Source organism: Apodemus sylvaticus, chromosome 23, assembly GCF_947179515.1.
Source record: "Apodemus sylvaticus chromosome 23, mApoSyl1.1, whole genome shotgun sequence".
Classification (NCBI taxonomy): Eukaryota; Metazoa; Chordata; class Mammalia; order Rodentia; family Muridae; genus Apodemus; species Apodemus sylvaticus.
The window spans coordinates 52,252,202-52,267,348 of NC_067494.1; the positions used below are offsets into that span (position 1 = coordinate 52,252,202).

At 38.0% G+C, this 15,147-nt stretch overlaps 1 protein-coding gene across 1 annotated transcript in view; it reads left to right on the forward strand.

Moving 5' to 3' along the window:
* Positions 1 to 14,469, forward strand: part of LOC127673878 (vomeronasal type-2 receptor 116-like) — a 44,762-nt gene extending 30,293 nt beyond the window's left edge. Inside the window, exon 6 of the mRNA XM_052169625.1 lies at positions 13,550 to 14,469. Coding sequence (XP_052025585.1) covers positions 13,550 to 14,469 — 920 coding nt within the window. The remainder of the gene's footprint in view (positions 1 to 13,549) is intronic.
* The last annotated feature ends 678 nt before the right edge of the window (positions 14,470 to 15,147 follow it).

Here is a 15,147-nt window from a genome sequence, read left to right on the forward strand (position 1 = left end):
CTATGTGCTCAGTTCCTGAGTGCAGGCAGACCCCTGGCGGTTTGCACCACCAGAAATCTAAAGCTCAGGGTGATATAGTACCTAGTGATCCTTTTGTGTCCCTGCAGACAGCAAATATGGCCGCGGGGCTTCTCTCCTTCCACAGCTTCCTGGGCAGGACATGGCCCCGAGGCCCCGGGCGGCGGGCTGGCAGACAAAAGCCCCTGTTTTATTGTTTTAAGTCCTAAGATTTATTATTTCTTGCCATCTACTCATATGTGTGAATGCTGATTTTATCCTACAGCTTTCTGCTCTGCTGCTAAGTTTTTTTTTTTTTTTCTGGTCTTTTGGATTTTTTGAGACAGGGTTTCTCTGTATAGCCCTGGCTGTCCTGGAACCACCATCGCCCTACTGCTAAGTTCTTAATATAGGATGTCTTCAAATGTACCATCTTTATTATGTAAAGAATTTGGTATGCTGTATATTTATTTTCATTGAATTCTAGAAAGTCTTTGTTTTCTTTACTTCTTCTGAATTGATTTTTTTATTTAGATGATAGTGTTTTATAAGTTTTGTACAATAAGTTTGTAAGCTTTCTGTAATATTTGTTGTAGTCATATCCACCTTTAATCAGTGTTGTTCTTATTAGATGTAGGAAGTTATTTCAATTTACTTATATCTGTTGAGACTTTTTTTGTCTGAATATGTGGTCAGTTTTAGAGAATGTTATATGAGGTGCTGAGAGGAAGATACGTTTTTTTTTGTGTGTGTTTGAGTGAAATGTTTAGTAAATATGTTAGGCCATTGTTGTTTTTAATATATATTAGTTGAAGTATTTATATGTTTAGTTTTTGCCTAGTTAACATGTCCATTGCTAGCTGAGTGGTGGGGGCACACGCCTGTAATCCCAGCACTCTGGGAGGCAGAGGCAGGAGAATTTCTGAGTTCGAGGCCAGCCCGGTCTACAGAGTGAGTTCCAGGACAGCTAGGGCTATACAGAGAAACCCTGTCTCGAAAAAACCAAATCCAAAAAATCCAAAAAATAACCCAAACCAGAACAAACCAAAACAAAACACATTCCCATTGCTGAGTGGGGTCCTAAGTTCTGCCACCATTTGTGTGTAATGGTCAATATGTGATCTGAGCAGTAGTAGTGGTTGTTTTACATACTTTGTGCTCTTATATTTGGTGTATAAATATGAAGAATCAAAATGTCATCTTGATTAGTGTTTTATTTTGATGAGTATGTAGGATCCTTCCCATCTCTTTTGATTAGGTTTGGTATGATATCTATTTTGTTAGATATTAAAATGCCTACATCAGTTTATTTTCAGTTCCTTTGCTTGGAATAGATTTTATATGTGTGTTTGTTTACATACTTCTTTAATTATTTACATCCTGATTGCTGCTTCTCCACTCCTTTCTCCTCTAAGTCTTTCCCTCACACCTCGATTTCCCCTGCCATCCACTTCTCCTTTTCTCCTCTGAAAGTGAAGGCACCCCATAGATCTCAATCTGCCTTGGCATGTTAAATTGAAGTAAGACAAGGCATCTTTTCATATGGAGGGTAGACAAGGCAGCCCACTTAGGAGAAAGGGATCCATTGGCAGGTAATAGAGACAGAGATACCCTCTGCTCCTGCTCTTAGGAGTCCCCCATGAAGATAAAGCTGTAGAACCCTTATATGTATGCAGATCCCTATGATTGTCCCATTCATAAACTCTACTTTGCATCTCAGTCTCTCTAAGCTCCTATGTGCCCAGGTTAGTTGATTCTGTAGCGGTTCTCATGGTTTCCTTGACCCTTCTGGCTCCTTCAGTCCTGCTTCATCCTCTTCCCCAGGAGTCCCATGTGCTGTCTAATGTTCGGCTGTGAGTCTCTACAGTTGCTTCCATCTGTTGCTGGGTGAAGCCTTTTAGATGACCGTTGTGCAGGACTCCTGTATTCAAGGAGAACAGAATATCATTAATAGTATCAGGAATGTACTCTATTTCATGGCACTGGTATCAAGAAAGTCCAGCCATTGCTTTGCCATTCTAGCAATTTCTGTTCCATTTTTACCCTGTACAATTTGTAGGCAGGACAAATTGTGGTCAAAGTTTTTATGGCCAGCATTGCCCATTCCCTCTATTGGACATTTTACCTAGTCACCTGAGATGCTGGTTTAGGTTCCATACTCACTGCATTGGATGATTCCTAGCTAGGGTTGCTCTCATAAGTTCCTGGGAGTTGGCATTGTCCTAGGATTTTAGCTCATACCACAGATACCACCCCAATTCTAATGGTCGCTCTCGATAACCATTTCCATCTTTCTACCCCTACTTGATCCATACTTTCCCCATTCCCACCAGGAATATGTTTTTTCCAACCCTTTATCGGAGGTAATGTTTATCCTTTTGATGGGGAGTGTTATGTAGATCCCGCAGCATAGATACTCTTTGCACATCCACCCTGTTATCTTGTATCTTTTTGTTTGGGAATTTGGATCATTGATATTGAGACATAACAATGACCAATGTTGTTGATCCTTTTATTTTGTTGTTGTCACTGGTTGTGGTGGTGGTGGTGTTTGGGGGGGGAGGTGTGGGGTGTATGTATGTGTGTGTGTGTTTCTCTTCTCCTTTTGGTGTAAGATTCTTTTCTGAGTTTTCATTAGAATATTTAAACTCGTTAGATTGGATTTTTTCTATTGCACCTTTTCTGGGCTAGATTTGTAAATAGATAGTAAATAAATTTGACTTGATCATGAGTATTTTAATATCTACATCTATGTTGATTGAAAATTTTGCTAAGTATAATCATCTGTACTGGCATTTATGATCTCTTAGAGACTGAAGTACATCCTTCCAGGCCCTTCTAGACTTAGAGTCTCTATTGTGATATCAGGTAAAATTCTAATATGACTAACCCTATAAGTTCCTTCATCTTTTCCTCTTGTAGCTTTTAATATTTTTCTTTGTTCTTTCTGTTTAGTGTTCTCATTATTATGTGATGAGTGGTCTTTATTTTCTAATCTAGTATATTTTGTGTTCTGAATGCTTCATGTACATTTATAGGCATCTTATTCTTTAGCTCTGAAAATTTTTTCTATAACTTGGTTGAAAACAGATTATGTACTATATTGAATAGATAGAGAAATAATGAGTAACCTTGTCTTGTCCCTGATTTTAGGGAAATTGCTTTCTCCCATTTTGTTTGATGTCAGCTTGATGTATATTGCTTTGATTAAGTTTAGGTATGTGCCCTGTATCCCCGTTTCCCCTAATACCTTTAACATAAAAGGGTGTTGGATTTTATCAAAGGCATTTTCAGTGTCTAATGAGATAATCATGAGATTTTTTTCTTTCAGTTTGTTTATATGGTGGATTATGTTGATAGATCTTTGTATGTTGAGCCTTTCCTGCATCCCTGAGATGAGGCCTACTTGATCTTGATGGATGGTGTTTTTGGTGTCTTCCTGGATTTGGTTTGTGAGTATTGTGTTGAATAATTTTGCATCAATGTTCATAAAAGAAATGAGTCTGAAGTTCTCTTACTCTATTGAGTTTTTGTGTGGTTTAGGAATCAGTGTGACTGTGGCTTCACAGAATGAATTTCGTGGTGTTCCATCTGTTTCTATTATGTGCAGTGTCTTAAAAAAGAATTGGTATTCCCTATTTTTTGAAATTCTGGTAGAATTCTGCACTAAAAACATCTGGTCCTGTTTTTTTGTTTGTTTGTTTGTTTGTTTGGTTTTTTTTGTTTTTGTTTTTGTTTTTGTTTTTTGGGAGACTTTTAATGCCTAGTTCTAATTCTTTAGGTGTTATAGGACTGTTTAAATAGTATACCTGATCTTAATTTAGCTTTGGTAACTGGTATCTGTTTAGAAAATTGTGCATTTGCTTAAGATTTTCCAGTTTTGTGGAGTACAGACTTTTGAAGTAAGACCTAATGGTTCTTTGAATTTCTAAGAGTGTGCGGACTTTTCAGTGCTTCTTCTCACTGGGCTGCCCTGTCTGGCCTCATTAGGAGAGGGAGCACTTAGCTTCCCAGAGACTAAGTGCCAGAATAGAGGGATACTTGACATAGGGGGATCCACTCAGAGGAGAAGGGAGGGATGGTGGAAGGATTGTGGAAGGAGATGATCATGAGAGGGGCAGCAAGAAGGTTTTAAATTAAATAAGTAAAAAATAAAATAAAAATTAAAAAAATGAACACAGATTATGAGCCTCTGAAATGAGTTTTTCATTCTCATTCCCCTCTACCTGTTATTCCTTTCCTCTATATCCATTACTCTTAGGTTTGGTCCTTTTAGATTGTCCAAACATTTCTGGGTTTTTGCTTGTTTGTTCATTCAATAGATGACTTTATACTTAATATTTTCTTTGAAGGGAGAATCCATTTTTTCTAACATATCTCAAATGCCTAGGTTCTCTCTTCTGTGTATTGTATTCTGTTTGTGCACCTTAAATCTTTGCTTCCTTCTTTTATTTTATATTTTCCTTCCAGAATGTACTCAGTTTTTGTTTTGTTCAATTATTTTATTTCAGTTTTGAGGTTTTGAAGTTTTATTTATTTTCTTTACCTGTTTGTGCTTTCTTGGCTTTATTTAAGATATTTAGTCACTTCTTAATTTTTGTTTGTGTTTTTCTGAATTTGTATATGGAATTTATTAATTTTCTTTAGAGGACCTCCACCATCTTACAGATTTTTATAAGGTCTGTAACTTGTACCTTAACTATATTGGAATATTCAGGACTGTTTTAGTTAGGGTTTTACTGCTGTGAACAGAAACCATGATCAAGCAAGTCTTTTAAATGACAACGTTTAATTGGGGCTGACTTATAGGTTCAGAGGTTCAGTCTATTGTCATCAAGGCAGAAGCATGGCAGCACCCAGGCAGGAGTTGTTGAAGGAGTTGAGGATTCTAGATCTTTATCCAAAGGAAGCCAGGAGCAGACTGGGTATCCTCAGGCATCTAGGAGGAAGATCTCCAAATGCATCCCCACAGTGACACACTTTCTCCAACAAGGCCACACCTTCTAATAGAGCCACTCCCTGGGACAAGCATATACAAACCATGACAAGAACCTTTATTGGTGTGATAGCTGGGTTTTACTGTAGACATATTGCATTGGCTGTTATTCATTTGACTGTTTTGCTATCATCTAGGTATCTAGATTTGAGATGACTACACGTCTAGGAGCTGACTAAGAGATATTTATCTTTCTTGGGTGGGTTGTTTTTTTCTTGGTTTCTGTTTCCTCCCTGGATTTTTGCAGATCATAATAGCTGTGTGCCCCTTTTTCTTGCCTTGCTATGTTATTTTGTTTACACACAATGCCTGCTTAAGTTAGAGTCTAGCATATTGGACTAAGTTGGAGGAAGAAATGTTAGAGGAGAAGGCCTTTGTGATCTGTTGGGGCAAGGTTAAAGAGGACAAAGAGACAAAAAGAAATCTGCTGCAGACCTTGAAGTGAGACTGGGTGTGGAAGGGAACAGAGAGTAGATCTCAAGAGCAATAGGAGTGCTTGAGGTCTATTTTGGCCTGCTTGTTGCCCTGGAAAGAGGAGCACTTGGGTCAACAGTACTGCTGGATTTGCGATCTAAGGTGAAGCGTCAAGTAGGAAGACAAAGATTAGAAGGGGAGATATGTGATATTCACAGAAAATGGGAATAGAGGCACCCAGAAGAGTTCCAATGTTTTTTTGTTTTATTGCAGAGCTCGGAATGAGATGGAAGGATTCAATCTAGAAAAGCAGATAAAGAAGATCTGTGGGAAACCTACTGGGTTTTCCAGATGATGGGTTTTCATGTGGTTTATTGATGGACAGGGTTGCTGGCTCTGGAGTACAACCTGGGATACAAGAATGAGTAGGGCAAGGCGAAATAGGAGGAGCTGCTCTGTGGGATCCATAGAAGTTGTGTACATGGAAGAAGTGAGTCTACAGCTGTTGTTCTGTTGCAGCACTAAGAATTAGTGGGATAAGTTCTAAGGGAATGAGAGAGGAGAAGGTTTAATCTATCTTGCTTTCTGGCAGGTGTGGCCTCCATTTGGTCTTTTTTTGTGTCAAATTCATTATTTACAATTTCCCTCACATATTCAATGTATCCCAGGTACACTGACCTCTACCCTAACTTGTTAACTCATGTCATCTTTAATTGTCCCTTTACCTGTTATATGATTTATTTTTATTTTTCTGTGTGACCTACTTTTATTTAATCATGGTCATCTTTATGACCCTTGAATTCAGACTGTATCTTAGAGGTTGGTATACTCATTATTTGGTACACAAGTAAAATAGCTAACTTTATTCGAATATTTTTGTAGAAGATAGTTAGGGAAAAGGAAGATAATTCCCTCATTCTTCTTCAACCAATAACTGTATAGAACCAATCAGGAAACTTATTCTTAATTTTTGAGAATTTCTTAAGGCAATGCAAGTGTTTCCTGGAAGCATGCGTATTGTAGTTCAGCTTATTATAATTTTGCATTCCTTTCCATTATATTCCTTACATATTGGAATAGGTGGTTTGAAAGTCCTTTTTGGTATGGGAATTAAAGCATAATATTTTTCCTCAGGATCTTCCACAGTCATATTCCTCACACTTTATCACAGAATATGGTCAAGAGATACTTCTTTGAGTAAGGATGAGAGTGTTACTAGTCTATGCACATAAACACAAATACAAGGCTACACGACAATAAGTAGATTAAGCTAACTATCAGCAAAAAGTTCCTCCTTATATGATATGGCTTCCCTCCACTTTTTTTTTATTATTATTATTTTCTAAATTCTTTGTTTACATTCCCAATGCTTTCCCCTTTCCCAGTTCCCCTCTCCCCATATGTCCCATAAGCCTTCTCTCCACCCATTCTCCAATCACTCCCTCCTTTTTCTCTGTCCTGGTACTCCCCTACAATGCTGGATCAGGCCTTTCCAGGATCAGGGCCCTCTCCTTACTTCTTCATGGGAGTCATTTGATATGCTACTTGTGTCTTGGGTATTCAGAGCTTCTGAGATAATTAATATACACTTATCAGTGATTGCATTCCATGTGTAATCTTTTGTGATTGGGTTACCTCACTTAGGATGATATTTTCCAGTTCCAACCATTTGCCTAAAAAATTCATGAATTCATTGTTTTTAATTGCTGAGTAGTATTCCATTGTGAAAATATACCACATTTTCTGTATCCATTCCTCCATTGAGGGACATCTGGGCTCTTTCCAGATTCTGGCTATTACAAATAAGGCTGCTATGAACATAGTGGAGCATGTGTCCTTATTGCATGCTGGGGAATCCTCTGGGTATATGCCCAGGAGTGGTATTGCAGGGTCCTCCGGAAGTGTCATGTTCAGTTTTCTGAGGAACCGCCAGACTGATTTCCAAAGTGGTTGTACCATCTTGCAATCCCACCAGCAGTAGAGGAGTGTTCCTCTTTCTCCACATTAAAATTTCATTTCAGCTCATACTACCAGGTATCATATACACTTAATATTTCTGCACTGCACTGTACATAAATATCCCCCCCTACACTTTAGCTATGTTAGGTCCCTAAATATCTTTTATATGCACAGAGTAGAAGTACTTCAGTGTGAATACAAAATCCTACACAGTTACTGTTAGTTATTATATTTTGAATTCATATGTATTTCAAAGGGGAGGGAGCATGTATGTGAAGAAATTTCAAAATAAAAAATATCACTGATTCAATATTGTACAAGGAAAAACATTTTTAAAAGAGAAGAGTTATCCTTATATAAATTAACTGATGAAATATATTTTTTACCTTAAGTCAGAGATGGAATTCTATACTTAAAACATACATTGTACCATAGAAAAGCAACAACAATATGCTCATAATAGAAACAAAATTGTGAATGTTGAGAAATAATTGAGAAAAGAGATTTGACTCTTCTGAAAATAAACTTCTTAAGTGTGCTGGCTTAAAATATAAAACAAAGAAGCCCTTTATGATGAGACATTTTTCAAAAACACACAAAGGTTTTGTGTAGTAGAAATGTGGGATTATAAAATGGGGACTGTATGTTTTGGTTTTTGGCTTTTTGGCTTTTGGTTTTGTTTTGCTTTGTTTTTACTTACCTATTTTACATCCTGCTAACAACCCTCCTCCCAGTCACTGTCTCCCAAAATCTTTCTCCCATATCCCCTTCTCCTCTGAGCGGGTGGGGGCCCTTTGGGTATCTTCCCACCCTGGTACTTCAAGTTTCTGACAAGTTAGATGGTCCCTTTCCCACTGAGGCCAAAGCAAGCACCCCAGCTAGAAGAACATATCCCACATATACGTAACAGCTTTTGTGATAGCCTCCGTTCTAGTTATTCAGGACCTATATGAAGACCAAGCTGCACATTTGCTACATATGTGCAGGGAAAACCTAGATTCAATCCATGTATGTTATTTTGTTGATGGTTTAGTCTCTGACAGCCCCAAACGTCTAAGTTAGTTGATTCTGTTGGTCTTACTGTGGATTTCCTATCTTTTAGGGGCTGAAATCCTTATTGCTATTCTTGAATTAGAGTCCCTCAGCCCCATCCACTGTGTGGCTGTGGTGTCTGCATCTGTCAGCTACTGAGAGAGCCTCTCACAGGACAGCTAGGCAAAACTCCTATCTGTAAGCATACGGAGCATCATTAATAGTGCCAGGGATTGATGCTTGCCAGTGGAATGAGTTTCAAGTTGGGCCAGTTATTGCTTGACTGTTCCCCCAGTCTCTGCTCCATCCCCAATCCCTATATTTCTTGGAGAGTTCAAGTTTTGGGTTGAAAGCTTTGTGGATGGGTTGCTGTCCTCTTGGTACACCCAGGTTTATGCCTGGCTACAGAAGGCAGCCACACCAGGCTCAATATCCCCAGTGCTGTGAGTCATAGCTAAGGACACCTTCAGTGATTCTTAAGCATGTCCCCTATCACAGGCTTTCATCTCTTCTTGGAAATGCCCTTTACCTTCCCTTCTCTCTTCAGCTGCATATTTTCATTCATTATCATGGCCACCCAGCCATCCCCGCTGACCCTTCCCAAACTTGACCTGTATCCCACACTCCCCTCAGCATCCCCTTTCCCTGATCTCTCCCATCATCTGCCTTACACAACCATTCCATATCCCCTTCCAAGTGAGGTTCAAGCATACTTGATTGAGCCCTTCTTCCTGTCAGTCTTCTTGGTTCTATGGCGTGTAGTATATGAATCCTGTATTTTTTGGTGAATATCCTCTTATAAGTGAGTACATATTGTGCATGTCCTTTTGGGACTGGATTATCTCACTCAGGATGATATTCTCAAGACATACATTTGCCTCCAAAATTCATGTCTTTGATATTAATAGCTAAATAGTATTCCATTGTGTATATATACCATATTTTTTATTCATCTTTCAGTTGAAGTTGGACCTCATGATTTCTTGAATGTCCTCAGTGTCTGTTGTTATATCTCCCTTTTCATTACTGATTTTGTTTATTTGGATAGTGTCTCTCGGTTAGTTTGGCTCAGCTTTTGTTTATCTTGTTGATTTTGTAAAATAATCAGGTCTTTGTTCTGTTGATTGTTTGTGTTGTCTTTTTTTGTTTGTTTCTAACTGATTGATTTCAACTTTGATTTTGATTATTTTCACTTTCTCCTCCTGTTTGGTGTGTTTGCTTCTTATTCTTTTTTTTTCTAGAGCTTTCAGACATACTTATAAATTCCTGGTATGAGAACTTTCTAGTTTCCTTATGAAGGGACTTAGTGCCATGAACTTTTCTCTTAGCAATGCTTTCATTGTGTCTCATAAAATCTGGGTATATTTGACCTTCATTTTCATTGATTTTTGGAAAGTCTTAGTTTCTTTCCTTATTTCTTCCCTGACCCAGAGATCATCAAGTATAGAGTTGTTTAATTTCCATCATTATTTAGGTTTTCTGGTGTTTCTGCTCAAAATAATAATTCTTATTATTTTGACATTGGTGGTGTTATTGTGTGTGTGTGTGTGTTTGTGTTTTCTCCCTTGCTGTTGGTATGGAATCACTTATTTCCTTTGTTTTCTTGGATATAGTTATCCTCATTGGGTTGGTGTTTTCCATCTAGTATTTTCTGTAGGACTGGATTTATGGGTAGATACTGTTTCAATTTGGATTTTACTTGAAATATCTTGCCTTTCCATCTATAGTGATTGAGAGTTTTTCTGGGTATAGTAATCTAGAATTACATTTATGGTTTTTTAGAGGTAACAAGTTATCTATCTGTCCAGGCCTTTCTAGCTTTTAGAGCCTTTGTTGAGAAGTCAGATATAATTCTGATAAATCTGCCTTTATATGTGACTTGGTATTTTTTCATTGCTGCCTTTAATATTCTTTCTTTTTTTCTGTTTCTTTTCTGGACCAGTTCAGTTGGTAATCTATAAAATGCTTTTGTGTTTATAGTAATCTCTTTCTGTCAGTTGGGAACGTTTTCTATGATTTTTTTTTAAAAAAAAAAAACATTTTCTGGGCCTTAGAGGTGGGACTCTTTGTCTTCTTCTATTCCTATGATTCTTAGGTTAGGTCTTTTTATGGGCATCCCAGATTTCCTTGGTGTTTTGTGCTAGGAATTTTGTAGATTTAACATTTTCCTTGAGTGAGGTATCGATTTCTTCTATTGTATCTTCCATGCTGTAGATTTTTTCTTTCATTTCCTGGATTCTCTTAGTGATGCTTGCATCTGTTGTTCTTGTTCTCTTCTCTATGTTTATCCATCTCCAGGATTCCTTCAGTTTGCATTTTCTTTATTTCTTCTACTTCTACTTTCAGGTCTTGCACAGTTTTATTCATTTCCTGCCCTGCTTAATTGTATCTTCCTGTATATCAAAAGGAGTTTATTTTTTTCCTCTTTAAAGACCTCTACCTGTTTGATTCCATTTTCCTGTTTTTCTTTAAGTAATTTATTCATTTGTTTTTTTAAAGGCCTCTATCATATTTATAAGATTGAATTTAAGGTCGTTTTCTTGTATTTGAATTATGTTAGTATATCCAAGGCTTGCTGGAAAGATAATTGTGCGCTGAAGGCACCATATTTCCCTGGCTTTTCTTTTTTTTTAATCTATTGATATATTTATTTACATTTCAAATGATTTCCCCTTTTCTGGACCCCCTCTCCCTGAAAGTCCCATCAGTCCCCTTCCCTCCCCGTTTTCCCACCCAACCCTTCCCACTTCCCTGTTCTGATTTTGCTCTATACTGTTCCACTGAGTCTTTTCAGAACAAGGGGCCACTCCTCTGTTCTTCTTGTACCTCATTTGATGTGTGGATTATGTTTTGGGTATTCCAGTTTTCTAGGTTAATATCCACTTATTAGTGAGTGCATACCATGATTCACCTTTTGAGTCTGGGTTACCTCACTTAGTATGATGTTCTCTAGCTCCATCCATTTGCCTAAGAATTTCATGAATTCATTGTTTCTAATGGCTGAATAGTACTCCATTGTGTAGATATACCACATTTTTTGCATCCACTCTTCTGTTGAGGGATACCTGGGTTCTTTCCAACTTCTGGCAATTATAAATAGGGCTGCTATGAACATAGTGGAACATGTATCCTTATTACATGCTGGGGAATCTTTTGGGTATATCCAGGAGTGGTATAGCAGGATCTTCTGGAAGTGAGGTGCCCAGTTTTCGGAGGAACCGCCAGACTGATTTCCAGAGTGGTTGTACCAATTTGCAACCCCACCAGCAGTGGAGGAGTGTTCCTCTTTCTCCACATCCTCGCCAACACCTGCTGTCTCCTGAATTTTTAATCTTAGCCATTCTGACTGGTGTAAGGTGAAATCTCTTCCCTGGCTTTTCTTAATTGTGTTCTTTCAAGGAACTTTAGCCATCTGGATGACTTTGGTCTCTGGATAGTCCTGTTTTAGCACTTATTGGGAGAGGGATTAACCTTGATGGTCCTGGTGTGTCGGGCCTCTGATGGATATATCCTTGGCTTCTATGGTTCTTGCTCTTCAAGTTTGTGTGGTTCAGAATCTGCAGGTTTGTATGTCTCAGGATCCTCAGATTCAATGAAAGTGAGCAGTGAGGTGATGGGAGAAGGGATTCTCCACAGGGATAGCAGGCTGCTCAGGGAATCTTGCCTTGCTCCACAGGCCTCAGCAAGCAGGAAAGATGGGTGGGGAAGGGAAGCTCACCTGCATGGCTCAGACTCAGCATGTCTGACTAAAGTGGAAGGTGGAGGTGGTAGGAAAGTAGAGGTCCCCGTGGGATAGGAGGCGGCTTAGGGAAGCTAGACTTTCTCCAGAGGACTCAGCAAGCAGCTGCTTATATGTTTTTTAATTAAAGGTAAAAATCGTGAATGTTTCAAAGCAGAGTATTCAAAACTTGGTTGGTTTTTTTTTTGAGAACATAGAAATCTTTTAATAGTTCTTTTTCTACATGTTAAAAATCACTTTATAGTCAAATGTAACAACATACTAATATGGAAGAATTTAAGATTCAATATTTTAATGGTATTTACTATTTCAAACTCATTCAGAGTATGAGCTAAATGAGAGGACACAAGGGATTCAATGAAAATAAGTAAATATGAGTCCTAAATCTGAAGACAAAATATAAGAAATGAATTTCAAAAATGTATGTTCTACAAAACATATAAGTTCAGAATTAAAAACCTTTGTAAGACAATGCCAGAATCAAAATATGAGTATACAGCATAATTCTGCAATATTATGACTTATCATATAGATGCAACAAAGTGAAAAAAATTCTGCATAGCATACCAAAACCTAGAAAAAGCACTGGTCATTTTAAAATTTATTTCTGTCTGTATTGCAATAAGGTTAGTATAGATCTGAAATGATTCAGAGTATATAAATATTTCTTTCTGAGACAATAAAAAGGGGTGATTCAGGAAGCATTTCAAAGAGCTGCAGCTGAGTATCAGCTTAAGAAGAAAGGGAAGGAAACCTGGGCACCTCACTTCCAGAAGATCCTGCTATACCACTCCTGGGCATATACCCAGAGGATTCCCCACCATGTAATAAGGATACATGCTCTACTATGTTCATAGCAGCCCTATTTATAATTGCCAGATGCTGGAAAGAACCCAGGTATCCCTCAACAGAAGAGTGGATGCAAAAAATGTGGTATATCTACACAATGGAGTACTATTCAGCCATTAGAAACAATGAATTCATGAAATTCTTAGGCAAATGGATGGAGCTAGAGAACATCATACTAAGTGAGGTAACCCAGACTCAAAAGGTGAATCATGGTATGAACTCACTAATAAGTGGTTATTAACCTAGAAAACTGGAATACCCAAAACATAATCCACACATCAAATGAGATACAAGAAGAAAGGAGGAGTGGTCCCTGGTTCTGGAAAGACTCAGTGAAACAGTATTTGGCAAAACCAGAACGGGGAACTGGGAAGGGGTGGGAGGGAGGACAGGGGGAGAGAAGGGGGCTTATGGGACTTTCAGGTAGTGGGGGGGGGCTAGAAAAGGGGAAATCATTTGAAATGTAAATAAATTATATCGAATAAAAAAAATTAAAAAAAAAAAGAAGAAGAAGAAAGGGAAGTACTGGGGATTGATTTGTACTCATCTTCATTTCTGAACAGATATGGATCAGTGTGTGAAGTGTCCAGAAAGTCACTATGCAAACTCAGAGAAGAGCCACTGCCTCCAGAAATCTGTGAGCTTTTTGGCCTATAAAGACTCCTTGGGCATAGCTCTTGCCACCACAGCACTGTGCTTCTCTGTGCTTACAGCTGTGGTTCTTGTAGTCTTTGTAAAGTACCGAGACACACCCATTGTCAAGGCCAATAATCGGTCTCTCAGTTACACCCTCTTATTGACACTCATCATCTGTTTTCTCAGTTCCTTGCTGTTCATTGGCCAGCCAAACACTGCCACTTGTATCTTGCAGCAGACAGCATTTGGAATTTTGTTCACTGTGGCTCTCTCGACAGTGCTGGCCAAAGCTATTACAGTAGTTATCGCATTCAAGGTCACTGTTCCAGCTAGAAGGATGAGGTGGTTAATGGTATCAAGGGTGCCTAATTTCATCATTCCCCTCTGCACACTGGTCCAACTTCTTCTCTGTGGAATCTGGCTTGTTACCTCTCCACCCTTCATTGATCAAGATGCTCATGCTGAACATGGTCACATCATCATTTTGTGCAACAAAGGTTCAGCAGTTGCCTTCCATTGTGTCCTGGGATACCTTTGCTTCCTGGCCCTTGTGAGCTACACCCTGGCCTTCTTGTCCAGGAATCTGCCTGACACATTCAATGAAGCCAAATTCCTGTCATTCAGCATGCAAGTATTCTTCTGTGTCTGGATCACCTTCCTCCCTGTCTACCATAGCACAAAAGGAAAAGTAATGGTGGCTATGGAAGTCTTCTCTATGTTGGCTTCCAGTACAGCACTTCTTAGCTTGATCTTTGCCCCCAAGTGCTACATTATTTTATTCAGGCCAGAAAAGAACTTCTGTCTTAACATCAGACATAAATCTCATTCAAAAAGGATAGTGGTTTAAATTTTATTTAAAAATCAAACTATGTTAATAAATTAAATGCAAAAGTTGAAAGCAGTTCCACTCTATTCTAAATCTTTTAATAATTTAATTTAGAATAAATTCTAAATATGATGTGATTCTGTTGCTTCATAATTCTTCACATGATTGTATTAAAGTCTCTGTACTGGAAGTATGATTTTTAGTTCATGTTTGAGATTTGTGTCACACTTATTTTCTGTAAGAAAATATTATGATATACCATTTGTTGGCCTATAGTGCAGTATGGCATAAACAAATGTGTGATTGATTTCCTTTGCCTAAAAATAGGTAGTGCTTAAAAATGTGTCACTATTTGAAGCAATATTGTATTTATTTTGTCCTTCTTTGATTAAATAAAAGGAAACATTAAATTTTCTGTGATTGATTTCATTTATTTTTCAACTCCTAAAGAAACTCTTCTATTTTTCTGTGTAAATTGAACATTATGAGGACAGATTCTCTCTTAAGCATCAATTTAACAGGTTCCTTTTTTATGTTTTTGAGAAAAAAGTCATGGTTTAGAAAGATGGTAGACACATTTTGGTATTTTGCTATCTCATAATTTTGTTATGAAGGAAAATGAAGACGTTTGATGTGAGGAGTTGTTTAGAAATATTCAGTTCAGGAAAAGAATGTGAGTGTTTGATAGGCTGTTATGAT